This window comes from Lithobates pipiens, unplaced genomic scaffold, assembly GCF_037356315.1.
Source record: "Lithobates pipiens isolate NorthernLeopardFrog02 unplaced genomic scaffold, aLitPip1_a1.2 Scaffold_16, whole genome shotgun sequence".
Classification (NCBI taxonomy): Eukaryota; Metazoa; Chordata; class Amphibia; order Anura; family Ranidae; genus Lithobates; species Lithobates pipiens.
In genome coordinates this window covers 17,866,213-17,889,572 of record NW_027507748.1, presented here as the reverse complement: position 1 = coordinate 17,889,572, position 23,360 = coordinate 17,866,213, and the positions used below count along the sequence as shown (strand labels likewise).

Here is a 23,360-nt window from a genome sequence, read left to right as displayed (position 1 = left end):
GCGCTGCCTCTGCGCGTTATTCTAAAAGTTCTTTGGTGTGGGCCTTTTTTGAGACGAGTGCATCAGATCGCACCGCTGCTATTTGCAACATATGTCTCAAGCGTATCTCGCGTGGCCAAAACATCAACCGCTTGGGCACCACATGCTTGACCAGACATATGTTGACCTACCATGCAGCTCGTTGGCAAGCGTACCTCAAAGACCCACACCAAAGAAGAAAGCGGACCTCTCCTTGCTCCTCATCAGCTGGCATCTCCAACCCCACTAGACCTTCAGTCCTCTCTGAAACCTGCTCTGAGAGGAATGAAGGTGTAGAATTAGGTGTGTCACAGCCAAGTGCTTCCGGGCACTCTGCTAGCAGTACACCCACGTCCGATTATAGCAGGCAAATGTCCCTGCCCCAGCTGCTGGAGCGGCAAAAGAAGTTCACTCCCAGCCATCCACATGCCCAGCGGTTGAATGCTAGCTTGGCTAAATTGCTAGCACTTCAACTGCTGCCTTTTCAGTTGGTAGACTCGGCCCCCTTCCGTGAGTTTGTACAATGTGCGGTTCCTCAGTGGCAGGTCCCCAAACGCCACTTTTTCTCACGGAAGGCGATTACGGCTCTCTACCGGCATGTGGAAGGCAATGTCCTTGCCTCGCTGGACAGGGCGGTCAGCGGTAAGGTGCATATTACTGCTGACTCATGGTCCAGCAGGCATGGACAGGGACGTTACCTGTCTTTCACGGCCCATTGGGTCACTTTTCTGGCAGCTGGGAAGGATGCAGGACAAGGTGCAGTAGTGTTGGAGGTTGTTCCGCCACCACGCCTCCAAAATGCTACTATTGGTTGTGACACATCTCTCTCCTCCACCCCCTCCTCTTCTTCTTCCTCCATGGCCTCTTCCAGTGCTCTGTCCTCAGAACCAGCGGTGCTCCGTAGGCATTCCAGGGGCTACGCAAGTACGCAGGCAAAACTATGCCATGCCGTGCTTGCGCTGGTTTATTTGGGGGACAGGAGCCACACTGGGGCGGATGTTTTGTCAGCTCTGCCGGGGCAGGCCGAGAGGTGGTTGACGCCACGCCAGCTTAAGCCAGGAATGGTAGTTTGCGACAATGGCACCAACCTCCTCTCTGCCCTCCGACAGGGACAACTGACCCATGTGACCTGTGTAGCTCACGTCCTTAACTTGGTGGTGCAGCGGTTCTTGGGCAGGTACCCGGGCTTACAGGATGTCCTGAAGCAGGCCAGGAAAGTCTGTGTGCATTTCCGCCGATCATTTAATGCCTGTGCTCGGCTGGCTGAGCTCCAAAAGGAGTTGAACCTGCCCAAGAACCCCCTTATATGTGACATGCCCACCAGGTGGAACTCAACGTTGGCCATGCTGCAGCGGCTGCACACGCAGCAGAGAGCCATCAATGAGTACCTGTGCAACTACGGCACCAGGACAGGGTCAGGGGAGCTCGGTTTTTTTCTCACTACGCCAGTGGGGCATGATCAGGGATGCATGCACTGTACTGTCACCGTTTGAGGAGGCCACAAGGATGGTGAGCAGTGACAGTGCATGCATCAGTGACACTGTACCTCTTGTCCACCTCTTGGAGCATACGCTGCGTGGAATAATGGACAGGGCACTTGAGGCAGAACAGAGGCAGGAAGAGGAGGACTTCCTTGCCTCTCAAGGCCCCCTTTATCCAGACAGTGTTCCTGCTGTGCCACCCATCACACAGGAAGAGGATGAGGAGGAGGAGGAGGATGATTGTGTCAGCATGGAGGCGGAGGCTGGCACTCAGCATCAGAAGCACCAGCAGTCTTGTAGGGATGATTTACAGTCCCAAGAAACCCGTGGACTTGTACGTGGCTGGGAGGAGGTAGCTGCGGATCATGTTGTCCTTAGTGACCCAGAGGACTCCGGACCAAATGCCTCAGCTAGCCTATGCTGCATGGCCTACCTGATCCTGCAAAGCCTGCGGAAGGATCCTCGTATCCTTTGGATCAAGGAGAGGGACCATTACTGGCTGGCCACTCTCCTTGATCCACGGTACAAGAGTAAGGTTGCCGACCTTATCTTGCCACCGCAGAGGGAGCAGAGGATGAGACATCTCCGGGAGGCCTTGCAGAAAGCTCTGTGCAACGCGTTCCCAGAGACTGGGAAGTTACAAACTCCTGGTCCTGTACAACGTGTGGCTGAGGCATCGGTCAGAAGGAGCGGTGGAGAAGGTGGCCGTCTGACTGATGCTTTCAGACAATTTTTTAGTCCGCAGCCTCAAGGTATGATCGGTTCCAGCAACCATCGCCAGCGTCTGATTTACATGGTGCAGGAATACCTAGGGGCAAGGTCAGACTTGGACACCTTTCCCACCGAAAATCCTCTGGCTTACTGGGTCTTGAGGATGGATCACTGGCCAGAGCTTGCACAGTATGCAATTGAGCTACTGCTGCCAACGCATCGTCTTCCCTCGTCTCAATGTCATCATCAGTGACTCCTTCCCTAGACCCACCACGTCCTCCTGAGGAGTCTCCTCAACTCTTTGAGGACAGTGTTGGGTACATGCTCCAGGAGGATGCCCAGTGTTGTTTAGGCTCTGATGATACTCGGCTAGAGGAAGGCAGTAGCATGAATGCAGAGAGAGGGGATGCTCAAGAAGGACAGCAATCTGGCAGTCATGTCCCACAAGCTGCAGCATACTGCCAGGTTTGCTACAGCGATGAAGAGGGAGGGGATGATGAGGGCACTGCCTCCACATGGGTGCCTGGTAGGAGAGAGGAGGAGGAGGCACATGTCCAACGAGGCAGGATGCCCTTCGGGGGCCAGCTTAGGGGCAGCACACTGACTGAATCACACCGCAGAGCTCCGCCTGTGCAGGGCGCTGCCTCTCCGCGTTATTCTAAAAGTTCTTTGGTGTGGGCCTTTTTTGAGACGAGTGCATCAGATCGCACCGCTGCTATTTGCAACATATGTCTCAAGCGTATCTCGCGTGGCCAAAACATCAACCGCTTGGGCACCACATGCTTGACCAGACATATGTTGACCTACCATGCAGCTCGTTGGCAAGTGTACCTCAAAGACCCACACCAAAGAAGAAAGCGGACCTCTCCTTGCTCCTCATCAGCTGGCATCTCCAACCCCACTAGACCTTCAGTCCTCTCTGAAACCTGCTCTGAGAGGAATGAAGGTGTAGAATTAGGTGTGTCACAGCCAAGTGCTTCCGGGCACTCTGCTAGCAGTACACCCACGTCCGATTATAGCAGGCAAATGTCCCTGCCCCAGCTGCTGGAGCGGCAAAAGAAGTTCACTCCCAGCCATCCACATGCCCAGCGGTTGAATGCTAGCTTGGCTAAATTGCTAGCACTTCAACTGCTGCCTTTTCAGTTGGTAGACTCGGCCCCCTTCCGTGAGTTTGTACAATGTGCGGTTCCTCAGTGGCAGGTCCCCAAACGCCACTTTTTCTCACGGAAGGCGATTCCGGCTCTCTACCGGCATGTGGAAGGCAATGTCCTTGCCTCGCTGGACAGGGCGGTCAGCGGTAAGGTGCATATTACTGCTGACTCATGGTCCAGCAGGCACGGACAGGGGCGTTACCTGTCTTTCACGGCCCATTGGGTCACTCTTCTGGCAGCTGGGAAGGATGCAGGACAAGGTGCAGTAGTGTTGGAGGTTGTTCCGCCACCACGCCTCCAAAATGCTACTATTGGTTGTGACACACCTCTCTCCTCCACCCCCTCCTCTTCTTCTTCCTCCATGGCCTCTTCCAGTGCTCTGTCCTCAGAACCAGCGGTGCTCCGTAGGCATTCCAGGGGCTACGCAAGTACGCAGGCAAAACGATGCCATGCCATGCTTGCGCTGGTTTATTTGGGGGACAGGAGCCACACTGGGGCGGATGTTTTGTCAGCTCTGCCGGGGCAGGCCGAGAGGTGGTTGACGCCACGCCAGCTTAAGCCAGGAATGGTAGTTTGCGACAATGGCACCAACCTCCTCTCTGCCCTCCGACAGGGACAACTGACCCATGTGCCCTGTGTAGCTCACGTCCTTAACTTGGTGGTGCAGCGGTTCTTGGGCAGGTACCCGGGCTTACAGGATGTCCTGAAGCAGGCCAGGAAAGTCTGTGTGCATTTCCGCCGATCATTTAATGCCTGTGCTCGGCTGGCTGAGCTCCAAAAGGAGTTGAACCTGCCCAAGAACCTTCTTATATGTGACATGCCCACCAGGTGGAACTCAACGTTGGCCATGCTGCAGCGGCTGCACACGCAGCAGAGAGCCATCAATGAGTACCTGTGCGACTACGGCACCAGGACAGGGTCAGGGGAGCTCGGTTTTTTTCTCACTACGCCAGTGGGGCATGATCAGGGATGCATGCACTGTACTGTCACCGTTTGAGGAGGCCACAAGGATGGTGAGCAGTGACAGTGCATGCATCAGTGACACTGTACCTCTTGTCCACCTCTTGGAGCATACGCTGCGTGGAATAATGGACAGGGCACTTGAGGCAGAACAGAGGCAGGAAGAGGAGGACTTCCTTGCCTCTCAAGGCCCCCTTTATCCAGACAGTGTTCCTGCTGTGCCACCCATCACACAGGAAGAGGATGAGGAGGAGGAGGAGGATGATTGTGTCAGCATGGAGGTGGAGGCTGGCACTCAGCATCAGAAGCACCAGCAGTCTTGTAGGGATGATTTACAGTCCCAAGAAACCCGTGGACTTGTACGTGGCTGGGAGGAGGTAGCTGCGGATCATGTTGTCCTTAGTGACCCAGAGGACTCCGGACCAAATGCCTCAGCTAGCCTATGCTGCATGGCCTCCCTGATCCTGCAAAGCCTGCGGAAGGATCCTCGTATTCTTTGGATCAAGGAGAGGGACCATTACTGGCTGGCCACTCTCCTTGATCCACGGTACAAGAGTAAGGTTGCCGACCTTATCTTGCCACCGCAGAGGGAGCAGAGGATGAGACATCTCCGGGAGGCCTTGCAGAAAGCTCTGTGCAACGCGTTCCCAGAGACTGGGAAGTTACAAACTCCTGGTCCTGGACAACGTGTGGCTGAGGCATCGGTCAGAAGGAGCGGTGGAGAAGGTGGCCGTCTGACTGATGCTTTCAGACAATTTTTTAGTCCGCAGCCTCAAGGTATGATCGGTTCCAGCAACCATCGCCAGCGTCTGATTTACATGGTGCAGGAATACCTAGGGGCAAGGTCAGACTTGGACACCTTTCCCACCGAAAATCCTCTGGCTTACTGGGTCTTGAGGATGGATCACTGGCCAGAGCTTGCACAGTATGCAATTGAGCTACTGGCCTGTCCTGCATCCAGCGTTCTTTCGGAACGCACCTTCAGTGCTGCTGGTGGCTTTGTTACCGATCACAGGGTGCGCCTGTCCACCGAATCAGTTGATCGACTGACCTTCATCAAGATGAATCAGTCTTGGATCACCCACAGCTACCAAGCACCTGAAGCTGATGTAACCGAATAATTGTTTTTGAAATATCACATCCCTTCAAGACTGCCTATGCTGATGCTGAGTGACTGTCCTGTTATGTTGATTGTCTATCCTCTTCCTCCTCTGCTGATATGTTGGAAGAACATTTCTGGTTCTGGGTGATGCCATCAGCCCAATTTTTCTGCCCCTGTTTAACAGGGGCGTTTAATTACAATTTTTGATGCAATGCTTTGCAGCAGGGCTAATTCCTGCAATAAAACTAGAGTATATGGGAGAGGTTGCAGTGTCGTGGCACCAGCACCAGTGCCTAAGGCCCAATTTTTCTGCCCCTGTTTAACAGGGACATGTAATTACAATTCTTGATATAATATTTCACAGGAGGGCCCGTTCCTGTGCCCACCCAGAGTAACTGTGAGGACTTATAGTGTTGTGGCACCAGCACCACAACCACCAAAGGTCAATTTTTCTACCTCTGTTCAACAATGGCATGTAATTACAATTCTTGATATAATCGTTCACAGCAGGGCGCTCCAGCGCCCACCAAGAGTCACTTTGAGGGCTTACAATGTTGTGGCAAAACCAACACCTTGTTCCGCCATTTCTGCAGAGCATATAGTGCAGGCCCCTACTTTCAAACATCCAACTTACAAGCATCTCCTACTTGCAAACGGAAGGAGACAACAGCAAGTGAGATGAAAAAAGATGGACGACAAAACAAATTATACAGGGGTGATAACCCTTCCCTATGTTTTCCAAAAAGTTTAAAAATAGTTTTTTTTGACTGGAGCTACACTTTAAAAATGTACCAGTTGAAAATTACAAACAGATTCAACTTAACACAACAAACCTACACAGTCCCTGTCTTGTTTGCACCGCCTGTATATTGCTGTCCTGAGTATATAGGGCCTGGGGGCCACACGCATTTCCTTTTTTTTTAGTATGGGTACGGGGTTTCCCTTAATATGCGTACAAGACCCAAAGGGGCTGGTAATGGGCAGGGAGGGCTACCCATGCCATTTTTCTCAATGATTTTCAACCATATTGCAGGAACCAGATATAACATTAAAACCACAAGCAGTTTTAAATGATGTTAATTCCGTTTAATGTCATTTTGTGCAGGGACTGTTCTAAAAATGGGAAACACGTGGCACTTCACAAGCATACTACAGACACCCCCCAGGCACGATATTTAAAGGAATATTTCACTTTTTTTTTTCACTTTAATCGTCATTAAAATCAGTGCTCCCGCCAAAACGGCCATTTTTAAAAACATTTTAGGCATTGACCCATGTCCCCTGGGGCAAGAGCCAGGTCCCCAAACCCTTTTTAGGACAGTATCTTGCATATTAGCCGTTAAAATTAGCACTTTTAATTTCGAATGTTCGAGTCCCATAGACTTCAATGGGGTTCTAAAGTTCGTACGAATTTGGGGTCCGTTCGAAATTTCTGGTGCGAACCAAACCGGGGGGTGTTCGGCTCATCCCTAGTGTTGACTTTATAAAAAGACACTCTTCCGAAGTCATATAGTTTTTGTATGGCTATAATGGAGGTTTCTGGGTTAGTGACGGTTAGGATTATATCATCGGCAAATAGCCCTATCTTATGGGTCTCGGAGCCTATTTTGATGCCCTGTGTGGTGTCGGAGGATCTGATGGTTTCTGCCAGGGGTTCTATAATAAGTGAAAATATGATTGGGGATAAAGGGCAGCCTTGGCACGTGCCATTCCAGAGTTGGAATGGGTCAGACAGAAAACTAGAGGTATAGATTCTGGCTGAAGGATGGGAGTAAAGGGACATTATAGCTGAGTGGATTTGGCCTGTTATATCAAACTTGCACAAGGTCTTTGATAGGTAGGTCCAATTTACCCTATCAAAGGCTTTTTCAGCATCCAAAACTAAGAAAGTGCTAGGGAGTTTAGTAAGTTCCGTGAATCTTAAAAGATTAAGCATCCTTCTAGGCCACGGGTCTCAAACTGGCGGCCCTCCAGCTGTTGCAAAACTATAAGTCCCATCATGTCTCTGCCTGTGGGAGTCATGCTTGTAACTGTCAGCCTTGCAATGCCTCATGGGACTTGTAGTTTTGCAATAGCTGAAGGGCCGCCAGTTTGAGACCCCTGTTCTAGGCCCATCCGGTGCTTGACTGCCTTTTACAAAACCGACTTGGTCCAGTCCTATGGGGGAGGGGTAACTTCCATTAGTCTGATCTGTTTTAAGCTCTTGATGAAGTTCCTCCCTACATTGGGTAAGCTGTTTTAAGATGCTAGGGGAAGAGGTATTTGGGTCCTTATGTTGGATCTCTAGTTCAGCAATGGTTTTATGAAGTTGCATCATGCGATGTGTTTTTTTTTTCCCTACGTTCTCTAGAGGCTACCTGAATAAGGGCTCCTCTCGCAAACGCCTTGTGTGCACACCATGTAATAGTCGGGGAACATTCCCCGTTGGCATTGAAATGAAAAAATTATTTTAGTTTCCCCTCTATTTCATCCCTGATCTGGGGACGGAATATGAGGAAAGTGTTGTTACGCCATAGGGGTCTGCAGGAGGATTTGTTTATATCCATAATCTCAATTGTCACAGGAGCATGGTCCGACCATGTGATATTATGGATATCCGACTTTACCACATTTTGTAGAGTATGCACATCTGTGAGGAAAAAATCTATTCTGGAATAGCTATTATGTACTGTAGAGTAGTACGAGTAGTCCTTCTCTGTGGCTCGGGAGCAGCGCCAAGGATCAAAAAGCCTTTCCTCATGACAGAAGGGGCCCAAGCACGGGCTCTGCCTAAGAGCGACAGAGGAGGAATCAAGCTCCGCGTTAAGAATTATATTAAACTTTCCACACATCACTAAGAAGCCTTTCTGCAAGGATTTAGCCTTATACACTACTTTCAAATAAATTTCATTGGCTTAACGTTTGGTGCTTAAAGGTTTACCAACGTATAGATAGACAGACTTGTTAATTTCTGTGACTAGTATGAGAAGGCGCCCGTTCGGGTCAGCATGTTCCTGTAGTAAAGAAAAGGGTTACAGTTTCCCTTATAGCAATCATTACACCATTTTTCTTAGAAGGGTCGTTTGACTTAAACATTTGTGGGAATTTGCCATGTGTGCATTTTGGGGGTTTACTGCTAGCAAAATGTATCTCTTGCACACAGAGAACATCACAGTTCATGTCCATAGCTGTGTGCCCTGTGTTTATGAGGGCTATTGAGGCCTCTCACATTGTGAGACATAAATTTAATGTTCATTCCAATATGACCAAGCGGAATGCTGCCATCCAGTGGTAGAGCTTAGAAGTGAACCATTTGAGATAACAAGTCTGGCTTTGTGTATATAATATGGTAGGTTTCTTTGCACAGTCAGCGACGAACAAACAAATATAAAACAAGACCATATTTGGTCAATTGGCAACTGGGTAAACTTAGGAATCTTTTGTTGTGGAGAACAGGGTACAGGGTTCATCCTGTAGATTAAGCAAGGGGGGAAACAAGTGTTCGAAAATAGCCGAACAGCGGATGCTTAATTGAGCCATTGCCTAGATAGGCAGATCAGGTAAAGGCACGAGTCGTTATGTTATGCTGAAATTTGTAGAGAGGAGATAGTCTTCAGCAGTAACGCACACTGGTGTAAATCAGTTACTTATCTGTTTCTTCACTGCTGGTGGTGGTAGTTGCGCCGGTCGAGGAGAGGATCAGGGTCTGCAGCTTCGCCATCCACAGGGAGAAGACACCATTTTCTGAGGAGTTCCATAACTTTTTCCAAGGATGAGATTGTATGCAATTCATTATTCACTTCAAGCAGCAGTTTGGCTGGGAAGCCCCACTTATATAGTATTTTGTGAGTGTGTAGAACCTTGGTGATGGGTACTAAGTTGTGTCTGGACGCCAGTGTAGCTTGCAACAGATCAGCATACTGTGCGATTCTAGCAAAGTGGTCAGGGAGGGCCGGGTGTTGTCTAGCAAAGCGCATTAGTTGGTCTTTCACATGGTAAAAGTGGATTCGGGCTATGACATCCCTAGGGACTTGCTCAGCCAGAAATTAAGCTTTGGGCAGCCTGTGTGCTCTATCAATGATAACGTCCGCAGGTCCCAGGGCTGGGAGTGCAGTAGTTATTCGTTTCTGGAGGCAGGAAGTTAATTCTGCCGGTTTAATTGTTTCAGGGACGCCTCTGAACTTAACGTTGTTCCTACGTGCCCTGTCTTCAATGTCCTCCATTTTAAGTCACATAGCTTTAATTTCATTCTCAACATCAAAGTGGGCATCCACAAGCTCATTATGTGCAATGGTAAATTCCTCCATCTTGCGTTCAACATAAGTCACTCTAGCACTGACCGCTGATATTTCAGCTTTAGTGGAATGCATAAATGACACCATATCTTGCTGAAGGGCCCCCCTTAGGGTTTGAAGCATTTCTTTCATGGTGGGAAAAGTGTCAAGCTGCTGAGCATATGAGAAAGATTCCTCCATTACCTCCCCATCTGTCCTTGTGTCTGCGTGGGGGTCACCATCCTCCCCAATCCTCCTCTTTTGCTTAACAGGGCTTTCAAAGTGAGAGGAGGGCAGTGGGGATGCCGAGGGACAGGACTCACCCGTGGATGGCTGTGGGTTGTAGTCAGAATGTGCAGGGGAGGCTTCAGCATGTCACTCCTTGCGGGCGCCATCTTGGATTTCCCTGCCGGTGGCTGGGGGAAAGAAATACATTAGTTTGCTAGGTCCTCCCCATTCCTTCCGTTTGCTCATCATGACCGGCAGGTTCCCAGTGCAGAAGGTTCGGTTTGTGATGCTGCAGGCTCGCTGTGTGCCGCTATATCTTGTCCGCTGTGGCAGAGCTCTCCTCTCACACCACCATGCGCTCCGGCTGCTGGCTCCGCCCGAACACTTCTCTTTTTTTTTTAAGAGAGCTGGACCCCGGGATCCAGTATTTGTTTTTTTCAGCCATATTCCTGCCGGGATGCTTTACAGGCCCAGAACTGCAGATCCCCCTATTCAGGGAGGCCCCTGTCTCTGAAGGTTTCTCTAAACTGAGCCCACCATGAGAGATGAAGATTGGGTCTGTTACACAGAACCCTGCAGCTGGTTAAGGTAAGGGAGACTCCTTAAGATTTTTTTAAATTCTAGGAGGTAGCTCCTTTAAGTAAATGTATGCTATGCCTAAAGTCACCACCGGATGCTGTCAAGAGCACATACCTTTCGTGCCTGATCTGTCTGTTTGTCTCCACTGTGTACATTCCTCCAGCCATGCTCCAGGTAGGGGGGTTCTTTCCTTCAGGGATTCTCCCCCCAGCATTGGTATACTGCACCATCTGCTGCCATTACAGCGGCTTCCCATCCACAGGTCCTTCTCTCTCCTTTGCCCCAGCCTCAGAATTCAGTCTCGGCTCACGTGGGAAACGCTCGCAGGGGGTTGGTCATAGTAGGGGGGCGGAGCGTTAATGCAACGTCAGCATGGTTAGACACTCAAATCACTGGCTACACAAGCTATAAAGTGCACTATTTTTTTCAGGTGCACACGGCTTATGGAGGGACACAGAGCAGATGGGCGCATGTGAGTGTGGGACACAGGCATTCCCAGGCAGAATTTACTTACCAGACAGTCTTGGTAGCAGTGGCAGTTGCTGAACTACATTGCTCAGCAGTCAGTGCATATTTGTAGGACCGCTACCTTTGTTGCTTGGCACTATGGGCAGAAGAGGTACAAATACCCCAAAAATAGGGGCTCAAAGGGATCCCCCTCTGGCTCTGAGGACCCCTCTGCAGCACCTTCCCCCAAAGGACCTGGGGAAGCTGGCCAGGGGGAGCCATCGGGGTCAGGGCTTCAACTGCTTCTGGCACTTCAGCCCCTATATACATTACTCAGGAGGTTTTTTCCTCAACCATAAATGGATTGGAGGAAGATTAGTGGCCTTATTCGCATCTTCACTCAGTGGAAGGAAATGATGCGCTAGGTCCCCCTCTACCACTCAGGACCCACAAACAGAGGAACTCTGGGAAAAGGAGCAGAATCGGGATGAAACTGATGACTCCTCTTCTGAAGAATCAAGTGAGGAAGGCCCCTCTTCAGCTTTTCAGGTTGAGAAGGTGTTGGTGCAAATTCTTGCTGGATTGGTCCACTCCACATTTAAGTTGCCCATATCTGAGGCAGTTAAACCCTCCCCTTGTTTGGGTTCACCGAAGCCTCCTCAAACTGCACATGCCTTTCCTGTTCATAGTTTACTGGAAAAGCTTATCTATTCTGAGTGGGATCACCCTAATGAACATTTTTTCCCTGCAAAAAAGTTTTCAACACTTTATTCTATAGAGGAAAATTTTACTAAGATGGTGGGTATACTGGCAATTGATGCCGCCATATCCTCCGTAAATAAGTCTGACTTGTCCTGTTGACAATGCTCAGATGCTTAGGGATCCAACTGATAAAAAAAAATTGGAATTCCTGTTAAAAAAAAAAGTTTTATCCTTGGCAGGTTCAGTGGCTCAACCTGCAGGGGCAGCTATTGAAGTTTGTCAATACTTGAGAGACCATGTTAAACAGGTGCTCAAAGTTTTAACTGGACAGCAAGCCCGGGGGTTGGCCAACCTACCAGTGGCTTTTTGGTTTGCGGTTGATGCAATCAGAGACTCTATCCTCCAAACCTCTCGCTTTAGGCCGCGTACACACGCGGGGACTGTTTGCCGAAACTAAGTTCGTCAAACAGTCCGCTCAAACTTTTGAATGAACGAACACGCCCACACACGGCACTTTTTTTGAGCGGACTTAGTTCGTCGTACTAAGTCCGCGCAACTTTTGAAAGCCCACACACGAGGCAACAGTTCGCTCATTTCGAGCGCGTGTGAAGGTAGGCGGGGCCCGCGACGGAGACGTCGCGGGCTCCGCCGCCTGGAATGGACTTAAAGGGGAACCCCAACGCCGAAAAAAATCGGCGTGGGGGTCCCCCCAAAGTCCACAACAGACCCTTGTCCGAGCACGCTACCCGGCCGGCCAGGAAAGGGGGGCGAGCGAGCGCCCCCCCCCTCCTGAGCCGTACCAGGCCGCGTGCCCTCAACATGGGGGGTGCCTTGGGGAAGGGGGGGCCGCGCGGCCCCCCCACCCCAAAGCACCTTGTCCCCATGTTGATGAGGACAAGGGCCTCTTCCCGACAACCCTGGCCGTTGGTTGTCGGGGTCTGCGGGCGGGGGGCTTATCGGAATCCGGGAGCCCCCTTTAATAAGGGGGCCCCCGGATACCGGCCCCCCACCCTATGTGAATGAGTATGGGGTACAATGTACCCCTACTCATTCACCTGTAAAATAAAAGTACCCAAAAAAAAAACACAACACACGAGATAAAATATTTTATTGCACAGCTCCGGGGGTCTTCCGTCTTCGGGGGTCTTGTCCCCCTCTTCGGTTCTTCTGCCGGGCCACCGCGCCTTCTTATAGCTCTTTTGCAGGCGGTGGCCCGGTCTTCTGTCGCCGCCTTCCGTTCTTCTGTCGCCGTCTTCCGTTCTTCTGCCGGGCCACCGCGCCTTCTTATAGCTCTTTTAGAGGCGGTGGCCCGGTCTTCTGTCACCGCTGTCGCCGTCGCCGCCTTCCGTTCTTCTTCTTCTTCTTCTTGTTCTTCTTCTTCTCCAGGAGATGTTGACACGTCGCTCTCTCCGGCCGGAATGCCAGAGCCGCGCTGAGCGGTCACTTATATAGTGACAATGGGGCGGTGTCACATGGTATATGTCACATGGGTTGGTCACATGGGTTGATGTCACATGGGGACTATGACATCGTAAGGGGGCGGGGTCACCATGTGACCAACCCATGTGACATATACCATGTGACACCGCCCCATTGTCACTATATAAGTGACCGCTCAGCGCGGCTCTGGCATTCCGGCCGGAGAGAGCGACGTGTCAACATCTCCTGGAGAAGAAGAAGAAGAACAAGAAGAAGAAGAAGAAGAACGGAAGGCGGCGACGGCGACAGCGGCGACAGAAGACCGGGCCACCGCCTCTAAAAGAGCTATAAGAAGGCGCGGTGGCCCGGCAGAAGAACGGAAGACGGCGACAGAAGAACGGAAGGCGGCGGCGGCGACAGAAGACCGGGCCACCGCCTGCAAAAGAGCTATAAGAAGGCGCGGTGGCCCGGCAGAAGAACCGAAGAGGGGGACAAGACCCCCGAAGACGGAAGACCCCCGGAGCTGTGCAATAAAATATTTTATCTCGTGTGTTGTGTTTTTTTTTTGGGTACTTTTATTTTACAGGTGAATGGGTAGGGGTACATTGTACCCCATACTCATTCACATAGGGTGGGGGGCCGGTATCCGGGGGCCCCCTTATTAAAGGGGGCTCCCGGATTCCGATAAGCCCCCCGCCCGCAGACCCCGACAACCAACGGCCAGGGTTGTCGGGAAGAGGCCCTTGTCCTCATCAACATGGGGGCAAGGTGCTTTGGGGTGGGGGGGCCGCGCGGCCCCCCCTTCCCCAAGGCACCCCCCATGTTGAGGGCACGCGGCCTGGTACGGCTCAGGAGGGGGGGCGCGCTCGCTCGCCCCCCTTTCCTGGCCGGCCGGGTAGCGTGCTCGGACAAGGGTCTGTTGTGGACTTTGGGGGGACCCCCACGCCGATTTTTTTCGGCGTTGGGGTTCCCCTTTAAGTCCATTCCAGGCGGCGGAGCCCGCGACGTCTCCGTCGCGGGCCCCGCCTACCTTCACACGCGCTCGAAATGAGCAGACTTTCCTCCGAGCGGGAACAGTTTGCTCATTTCGAAAGTGGCCTACACACGGGCGGACTGTTCGCTCAAACAGAAGTTTCAGCGGACAGTTTTTCGGAATTTCCGAAAGACTTTGTCCGTCAAACTGTCCGCTCAAACTGTCCGCTGAAAGCCCACACACGGGCGGACTGTCCGCTGAAACACTGTTCAGCGGACAAAGTTGAGCGAACAGTCCGCCCGTGTGTACGCGGCCTTACACTTGGTACATATGCGTAGAATCTTATAGTTGAAAAATTGGTCAGCCATTTCGTGGTGCAAGCCTGTTCAGGAAGGATTTGGACAATTATATCCAAAGGATCTCTAGTGGGAAAAGCACCCTTTTGCCAGTTAAGAAAAGGAGTAAACGTCCCTCCTTTTAACGGCGCTCTTTTACCAGTGTCAGGGGCATCTGCCTCCAGGCAGTCGCGACGGCCTCCTCTGTCAATCTTAAAAGTTAAATCTCAGAGTCCACTCCAGGGACAAAAGAAGTCCTGGTGGAGGAAGTCTACAAGACAAAATGCTAAAACCTCTTTATGAAGGGGCGTCCCCACTCATTTGAGTGGGGGAAACTGCTACAGCTTTCAAGGGTCTGGCAGGAGTATTTTCCAGACAGATCTCAACAATAACTCTGGTTCTCTTTCTAGCATTGGAGCGACTTTTGTCACAAAAGGTTATCGTGGAAGTTCCCACGCAAGAGCAAGGATTAAGGGTTTTATTCAAACCTTTTCACGGTACCAAAGCCAAATGGAAATGTCGGACCCATTCTAGATCTCAAAGATCTACACTAAAAGTACATTCCTATTGCATGAAATCAATCCGATCGGTAGTCTCCCTCCTACAAGGAGGAGAACTTCTGGCGTCAATAGATATCAAAGATGCATACCTGCATGTATCTATTTTCCCTGCTCATCAAAAGTATCTGCATTTCGAAGTAGAAAAATGCCACTTTCAATTTGTTGCTCTGCCTTTCGGGCTAGCTACTGCACCTCGGGTGTTTACAAAGATCTTGGCCCCTCCTCTGGCCAGATTAAGGGCCCAAGCTATAACAGTTATAGCGTACCTAGACAACCTGCTCTTGATAAACCGGTTGGTATCCCGCTTGGACCAAAAATTGGTCACCAAAGTTTACTTGGAATACCTAGGTTGGGTCCTCAACTTAGAGAAGTCTTCTTTAAAACCAGCAAGAAGACTAGAGTATTTGGGTCTGGTCATAGATACAGCCCAGAAGAGTATTTTATTCCCCGAGGCAAGAATCGGTGCCATAAATGAACTGATTCAGGTAGCATATACTCAATACAGAGTCCTTTTATTCGCCTTTGTATGAGGCTGCTGGAGAAGATGGTGGCTTCATTTGAAGCAGTTCCGTATGCTTGGTTTCATTTGAGACTGCTGCAAAACAGTATCCAGCCTGCCTGGAACCAAAAAGTCCAGGCGTTAGATTTTCTATCTCCTATAGTGCGTCAGGGCCTCAGTTGGTTGATACCCAAGAATCTTCTTCAAAAAGGAAAAGCCTTTTTACCAATTTCCTGGAGAGTGGTAACAGATGCCAGTCTTTCGGGTTGGGGAGCAGTTCTGGAACAGTTGACTGTCCAAGGGAGATGGTCCAAGGCCGAGAGGACCTTACCCATCAACTTTCTGGAGATCCGTGCGGCGTATCTATCCCTAAAGGCCTGGACACTCGGGTTACTCACAGCAGTGGCTTATATCAATCACCAAGGAGGTACCAGGAGTCGTGCAGCTCAGGGAAAAGTAAACCAGAGCCTAATCTGTGCAGAAAAGCATGTGCCATGCATATCAGCAATCTTCATTTCGGGGATAGAAAACTGGCAGGTGGACTACTTAATTTGCCGGCAGTTAGTCCCAGGGGAATGGTCTCTTTACCCTGACATCTTCTCAGCCATATGCCAAAGATGGGGGGTTCTGGATGTAGATTTCTTTGCATCCAGCTTCAGCAAGATTGACAACTTTGTCAAGAACAAGGGATCCATGGCATCAGTTCTTACTAATGTATGCATTCCCTCCTATTCTGCTACTGCCATAACTTCTTCGCAGGATCAGGCAGGAAAAGAAGACTGCACTTCTGGTGTCCCAGAAGAGCTTGGTATGCAGAAATAATAACTATGGTGGTAGGTTCCCTGTGGACCCTACCGTCCCATCCAGACCTGCTATCCCAGGGTCCAGTGTTCCATCCTGCCTTACAAAAGCTAAATTTGATGGTTTGGTTATTGAAACCCATGTCCTGAAGAGTCGTGGGCTTTCAGGCCCTGTGATTTCTACCTTGATTAATGCAATATGTCATAGGTAGAATCCTTGATTTTCTGCAAATGGGGCTAGAGATGAAGCTGGCCTTGAGTACCATCAAGGGCCAGGTCTCGGCCTTGTCAGTATTGTTTCAACATCTGCTTGCTTCACATTCTTTGGTCCAAAGCGTTATTCAGGGGGTAACGTGCCTTAATCCTCTGATTAAGGCTCCCCTGGGACTTGAATTTTGGTTCTGTCAGTTTTACAGAAACGGCCTTTTGAACCGATATGCCAAATTCTCTTGGTCCTGTTGACAAGGAAGTTAATTTTGCTGGTAGATATTTCTTCTGCAAGAAGAGTATTGGAATGAGCAACTCTTTCCTGTAAAGAGCTTTATTTAATCATGCACAAGGATAGAGTGGTTTTGCGCCCTCATCCTAGCTTTCTACCGAAGATGGTTTCAGGTTTTCATCTAAACCAAGATATTGTTCTCCCTTCCTTTTTCCAGATCCCTGTTCTACAGAAGAAAGGTCACTACATTCTTTGAATGTAGTGAGAACAGTCAAAGGCTATCTGGAAGTGACTGCTCAGATTCACAAAACAGGTGTTTTGTTTGTGTTGCCAGAAAGTCCTAATAGAGGACAGGCAGCGTGGAAATCTACCATTGCTAAATGGATTCGACAAGTAATTGTTCAAGCTTATGGTTTGAAGCAGAAAGTTCCGCCTTTTCAGAGCGTGTTTGTCAGTAGTTAAAGAGAATGCTCACCGGCGAATAGTAGTAATAGTAGCCATCCAGGAGAGACGGTGCCCACTCTCCAATGCAGCCGTCTCCCAAGTCACAACTGCATCTCAAGTCTCAACCACGGGGAAAGTGCTTTGAACTCCAGCGTCTCCACTGCAGGGAACATGCTCACAAGTCCAGCATCTTAACCACAAGGAACGTGTGTGACACATCGGTGTGTGTGCATTGCTACTGTGCATGCGCAATTTTTGGTGCCATTATCAGCAAATTTGTTTTTTCTTTTGGCAATGTGCCGAAAACATAATTTTATATCGGAAATTTCAGTGCATCCCTAGTTCCTGACACTCGTAGCTGTAAAAGCTCCTGGGAAGGGTAGAAAAACCTCTTTAACGTTACACGACAAGTCCAGTTGAGTGATTAACTAATACTAGATACTTCATTGTACTCTATGGGGAAAATGTAAATACAGAGGTCTGAATGTAAGGGAGGGGCTGGAGATTGCTTGAATAATGATCAGTGCATGAGCTAGCACTCTATTCCATGTATCTGGGCTCTGTGTTGGTGACTTCTTCTCTTGATAATTCCAGATCCGGTTCTCATCTCCAACATCACCAGTACCGGGGGCCGGTTGGGTGAGGAGATGGCGGTGAGCGTCCAGTTCTCTGGAGAAGAGAGCGCTGTGACCTGGGAGGTTGACGGGGAGCCTCTCCCGGAAAGATACCGGCTGATAGATGACAGTAGGATGCTGATTATCCCCAGTGTGCAGAGAGACGACGCCGAGACGAGATTCCGGGTCAGGATCACAAACCCGGTCAGTGAGGAGATCTGGGAATACCGACTCATCGATCATCCCGTATTCAGGAAAGTCCTGATAACAGAAGGTATTGATGACTATGGGGGATCGTGTTATATTCCATGAGAAAAAATACGTTTTGGGACTTTAAATGAGGCAGGAACCAAAGAAGTAGCTGCCTCCATCCCTATCATTGATTAAAATTGAGAGAAAATGGTGGGACTTTATATGAAGCACACAGCAGCACAAAAGGAAGTCAAGTGACTGGGAAATATTGTTTATTCATGTTATATAATCTAACATACAACTTAATGGGCACACAACCTAGAAAAGCATTTAATCATTTACAACATAAGTTACATAGTAGTCCACAATCATTGAAACAGTTGTAGAACAGACATTGGATACATATTATAAACATAAGTAAGTTAAAAACAGTACTAAATGTATCAAAAAATAGGAGAAAAGGGGAAAAAAAGATAAATGACTACATATTCATATACTGAATGATTATAAACATGAATAAAACCGTAGAGAATATAAATTGGTCCATGGTAGAATGATAGTAAAGTGTAAGGCTTGGTGCGTTTCGCAGCCTTATAGCCACTCATCAGAAGCATAAACCATGGAAAATATCTAAAAACAAAATGGTCTAAAAGGATAATTTGTTTTGTAAAAGAACATTGTATATAAAGGTTTGTTGGCAGGTTGCGTATTGAACCTACATCTGCACATCGGCATCGAGAGTTGCCAACAAATCGCACGGTCTCTTCTCTGGGCAACATGGTTGCCAAAGGGGCGATTACAACCAGCACAGACAATACATAGGCCGTGTATGTGAGTGGACAACCCTTGTGTAGGGGGAAAGCAGTGAGCCTAATGCGAAACCTAAGAAGATGCAAAAAAATGCATAAGAAAGAAACAAACCTTCATATACAATGTTCTTTTACCCCCTACCTCAATTAAAACCAATTATCCTTTTAGACCATTTAGAACTAATATTTTTTGTTTTTAGATATTTTCCATGGTTTATGTTTCTGATGAGCGGCTATAAGGCCGCAAAACGCATCAAGCTGTACACTTTACTATCATTCTACCAATGACAAAGTTATATTCTCTACGGTTTTATTTATGTTTATAATCATTCAGTATATGAATTATGATCATTTTCTTTTCTTTTTAATTCATTTATCTCCCCCCCTGCTATTTTTTTGATACATTTAGTACTGTATTTAACTTATGTTTATAATATGTATCCAATGTCTGTTCTACAACTGTCTCAATGATTGCGGACTACTATGTAACTTATGTTGTAAATTATCAAATGCTTTTGGAGGTTGTGTGCCCATTAAAGAGGAAATAAACCCTGATGAGTTTACTTCCTCTTTCATTCCATGCAAAGGTAAAGCATAATGGACTACTATGCATCGCATGGCATCACATCACATAGTCCATTATGTGTCACTTACCTGACACAGGAGCCAGCGAAGTCACCGATGTCCCCTGTAGTTCCGAGCGTCCATCTTGGTGGGTCTCTGTGGGTCTCGCTGCTCCGGCTCTGTGATTCGCTGGAGCAGCGATGACGTCACTCCCGCGCATGCGCGCGGGAGCCGAGACACGCGGCATTGCGCGGCATCTTCGTCATCGATGATGCCCCGCTCAGTGCGCCTGCGCGCTGCTGTCTACGGCGCATGCGCCATAGATAGCAGTGCCCATCTTCGGGCAAATATCTCCTAAACCATATAGGTTTAGGAGATATTTCTTGGACCTACAGGTAAGCCTTAATCTAGGCTTACCTGTAGGTCAAAGTGGTTTGTAAGGGTTTAAAACCACTTTAAGTTGTATGTTAGATTGTACAACATGAATAAACAGTATTTCCCAGTCACTTGACTTCCTTTTGTGCTGCTGTGTGCTTCATATAAAGTCCCACCATTTGCTCCCATGTTATAGATTGGGGTCCTGTTTCCTCTTCTCTGGGGGGTCATAGTGGGAGGGTGACACAGAATAGTAACATTGTGTCTTGTTGTCTCTTCTCTCCTCTCCTGATGGAGGATTATACAGGTGAGATGTCACATGACCACTGACCATACAGACTGATACATTGTATATTTAACACATATAGTATATTTAAAGTGTGTTACCCCTTAACTTAAAGCGATACTAAAGTCTCCTGTTTATTTTTAACTAAAAATAAAATAAACATGCCTGGCCTGTGTAAGGGTTTTGCACAGAGCAGCCCCGATTCTCCTCTTTTCTGGTCCCTCACCGGCACTTTTGGCCCCTCCCTCCCGTTGAGTGCCCCTCCAGCAATCGGCTTGCTATAGGGGCACCCACACCAAGCCATAGCTCCGTGTCCAATCAGACATAGAGCTGTGGCTGGCCCCACCCTGCCCCCTTTCTCTCCTCATTGGCTGGCTGACTTTGGCAGCAGTGGGAGCCAATGAGGAGGGAGAGTCCCAGGCAGCCGAGACACTCCTGCAACATCGCTGGATCTAGATGGATGTCAGGTAAGTATGGAGGGGGGAGAAGGCTTTTTATCTTAATGCATGGAATGCACCTTCTGCCTTTACAATTACTTTAACACTAAAGATAGCCATTTGTGTTTTTTATATATAAGCTGGTAAATCCATATTTTCTGTTTTTCTTTATTTTGATGAGGAAATATCTGGTAATCCTGCCGGTACCCCTTCTATGCAAATTTAAACTGAACACGCTAAGCACGAAAGCAGATCTGTGCTGATGTCGGCAGTTTATGTAACTGTGTGCTGCTTGGTCTTCCAGAACTGTAGTCAGTTTTGCTGCTACACCTGCCCTGTGCCCTTCTGTGTTGATGGCAGCTATCAGTAGAACCTGCTGTCTAACAATCAAAAAACGGATTCTGGTCCCTTGAAGCAAATTAAACAGCACAGTGCTTGTGCTGTGTAATCTGCCCCTCCTCTAAACTGTAAAAACCTCCCTGAACCTGCCCATTCCTGTGTCCTCTTTCTGTACTGACCACGAAAATCAGGGCTGCTGAGCCCTGACCATTGTGGTCAGTGTATGTTCCTCTGTCATCCACAGCTGTCCTCTGCTCTCAGCTCTCCTCTCTCCGCCCTCCCTGCCTGTTAGTTCCATGTCTGTCTCTGCCCTCTCCCCATTCCGCCGCTATTAGTATACATAGATAAAATTTTACAAAATGTTCACTGCCAGCCCCTCTATTATATGCGAACAAAGCACACTGTATAAGTGTTTTATAAAAATGAGTGTTGTAAATACAGTTTTAGCATGATCCTCAGGGTGATCACATGACTTTCACCCAATCTCCAGGCCTACTACAGGAGGGGCTTGTGATCTCCCTGGCTGATGACAGAGGGAGATCTCCGCCCCTCCTGCAGAAGCCATATATTGGAGGTATACAGTGGCCACGAGTCACGTGATCTGAAGATCTCCCTAAATCGGTATTTATATATAGTTATAATGCTCGCTTTTATAAAAGACTTGCTGTGCCTGTCTGTAATAGAGGGGCTGCCAGTGATTTGCACATGTGGGGTTAACGAACCCTTTAACACAGCAATGCTGGGTGGGGGGGGGATGTGTCGGCCTGTGGGAAGTACAGGCATGCTGTGCAATAGACAGTTTCCTGTAAAGGCTGCTCTGAGTAACATTCACTCAACACACACACCCTGTGGAACAGTGTATAATAGAGGCTGTGTGGTCATGTGACCACAATTTAAAGTCTGGGCTTAAGGGAAGTCAGGTTTTTTGTTTGTGTTTTGTGTTTTCTTTGCCGTTTAGGTTAACAAAAATATTTCTAATGTGCCTATGTTAGTAGTATGTACAGAAATACTTTAAGTCTTACATGTTTTTCTAAATCAAATTTATTTTATCACAGATTATGAAGCAGATGGAAGACATCGAGGTGTCACTGCTGCTATTTGTGTTGCAGCTGTCCTAATAATAATAATAATAATAATAATGGGGATTATCTACATGAAACATCGGGTGAGTTTATATGATGTATTTCTCTTTATATTATTGCAGTGATAATGAGTAGAAAGCTGGGGGGAGAGAAACATATAATACATGGTCTGCTCACAACCAGCTGATGTTTTAAATTTTTACCCTTTCATGCCCTAATCAAAGCCTTTGTGACAGACCACGTTGAATTTTTTTTTTTTTTTTTTTTTTTTTTTTTTTAGTATGTAATGGATTACTTTAACTGATTCGCATGTCAAAATGATATTTTCACATCATTTATCAAATATGTATGAAAATTCTACTTTAGCGCCACAGATCTTGTGAGTAACTAAAAAATGAAAAAGTATTAGATAACCTTCAGTGTTAGTATTGTGTACTTCACACAGCTGTGATGCTATTGTGACCTTACATACAAAACTCAATATTAATGTAATCCGACATCGTGTTTAGAAATCAAATAAAGCCACACAAAGTATACAAGTCCCATATAGGGATTAAACTGTTTGTGCTTAAAATCTTCAGAATAAAACCAGTGCTCCACTAGTGCTCAATTCAAGTGGTCACTTGAAAAATTAAAATTTTTATACAATTTTTTTTAAATTAACTTTGTATATACTTTACGGAATTACCTATTTAATTTTGAGTTATGTTGGTGTCATATTTTATATGGTTTGAGTTTTTTTTTTTTTTTCCCCCTACACTTCTCCCCCTTTACATCCAATATGAGGATGCAGTTTTTAATTTAGCCAGAAGATGACACACACCTTGGGTCAAAAAAATCACAAACCACATGAAATATGACACTAACCTAATAACTCTGGGGAAAAAAAATCTGCAATTTGTATATAAAAAGTTAATTTAAAAAAAATTAAAAATTATATCAACATTTTAATTTTTCAAGTGACCATACTAGAAATAGTTGGTACACATCCATGCGGGGCACTTGAATTGAGCACTAGTGCACCAACTATTTCTAGTATGGTCACTTGAAAAATAAAATTTTTATACAATTTTTTTATTTAATTTACAGAATTATCTATTTTTTTTTTTTTCCAAAGTTATTATGTTATTGTCGTATTTCATATGGGTTTGTTTTTTTTACTTAATTTTTTTTCTTCTCCCCCTCTATATCCAATATGAGGTTGCAGTTTTTAATTTAGCCACAAGATGGTGTGTGTATGCCATCTTGTGGCTAAATTAAAAACTGCATCCTCATATTGGATATAGAGGGGGAGAAGAAAAAAAATGAAGTAAAAACAAACAAACACGTATGAAATATGACAGTAACATAATAACTCTGGAAAAAAATTAAATAGGTACGTCCATCTATAAAGTTAATTGTAAAAAAAAATGTATAAAAATTAAGTTTTCAAAGTGACCATACTACAAATAGTTGGTACACACCCGGGGTGAGTGCACATCCATGTGGGGCACTTGAATTGAGCTCTAGTGGAGCACCGGTTTCATTCTGAAGATTTTAAGCACAAACAGTTTAATCCCTA

General features: G+C 47.5%; 1 protein-coding gene across 1 annotated transcript in view; it reads left to right on the top strand.

Moving 5' to 3' along the window:
• LOC143981640 (uncharacterized) overlaps positions 1–23,360 on the top strand; it is a 75,618-nt gene that overhangs the window by 46,481 nt on the left and 5,777 nt on the right. Inside the window, exons 3-4 of the mRNA XM_077479630.1 lie at positions 17,696–17,989; positions 21,773–21,882. Coding sequence (XP_077335756.1) covers positions 17,696–17,989; positions 21,773–21,882 — 404 coding nt within the window. The remainder of the gene's footprint in view (positions 1–17,695; positions 17,990–21,772; positions 21,883–23,360) is intronic.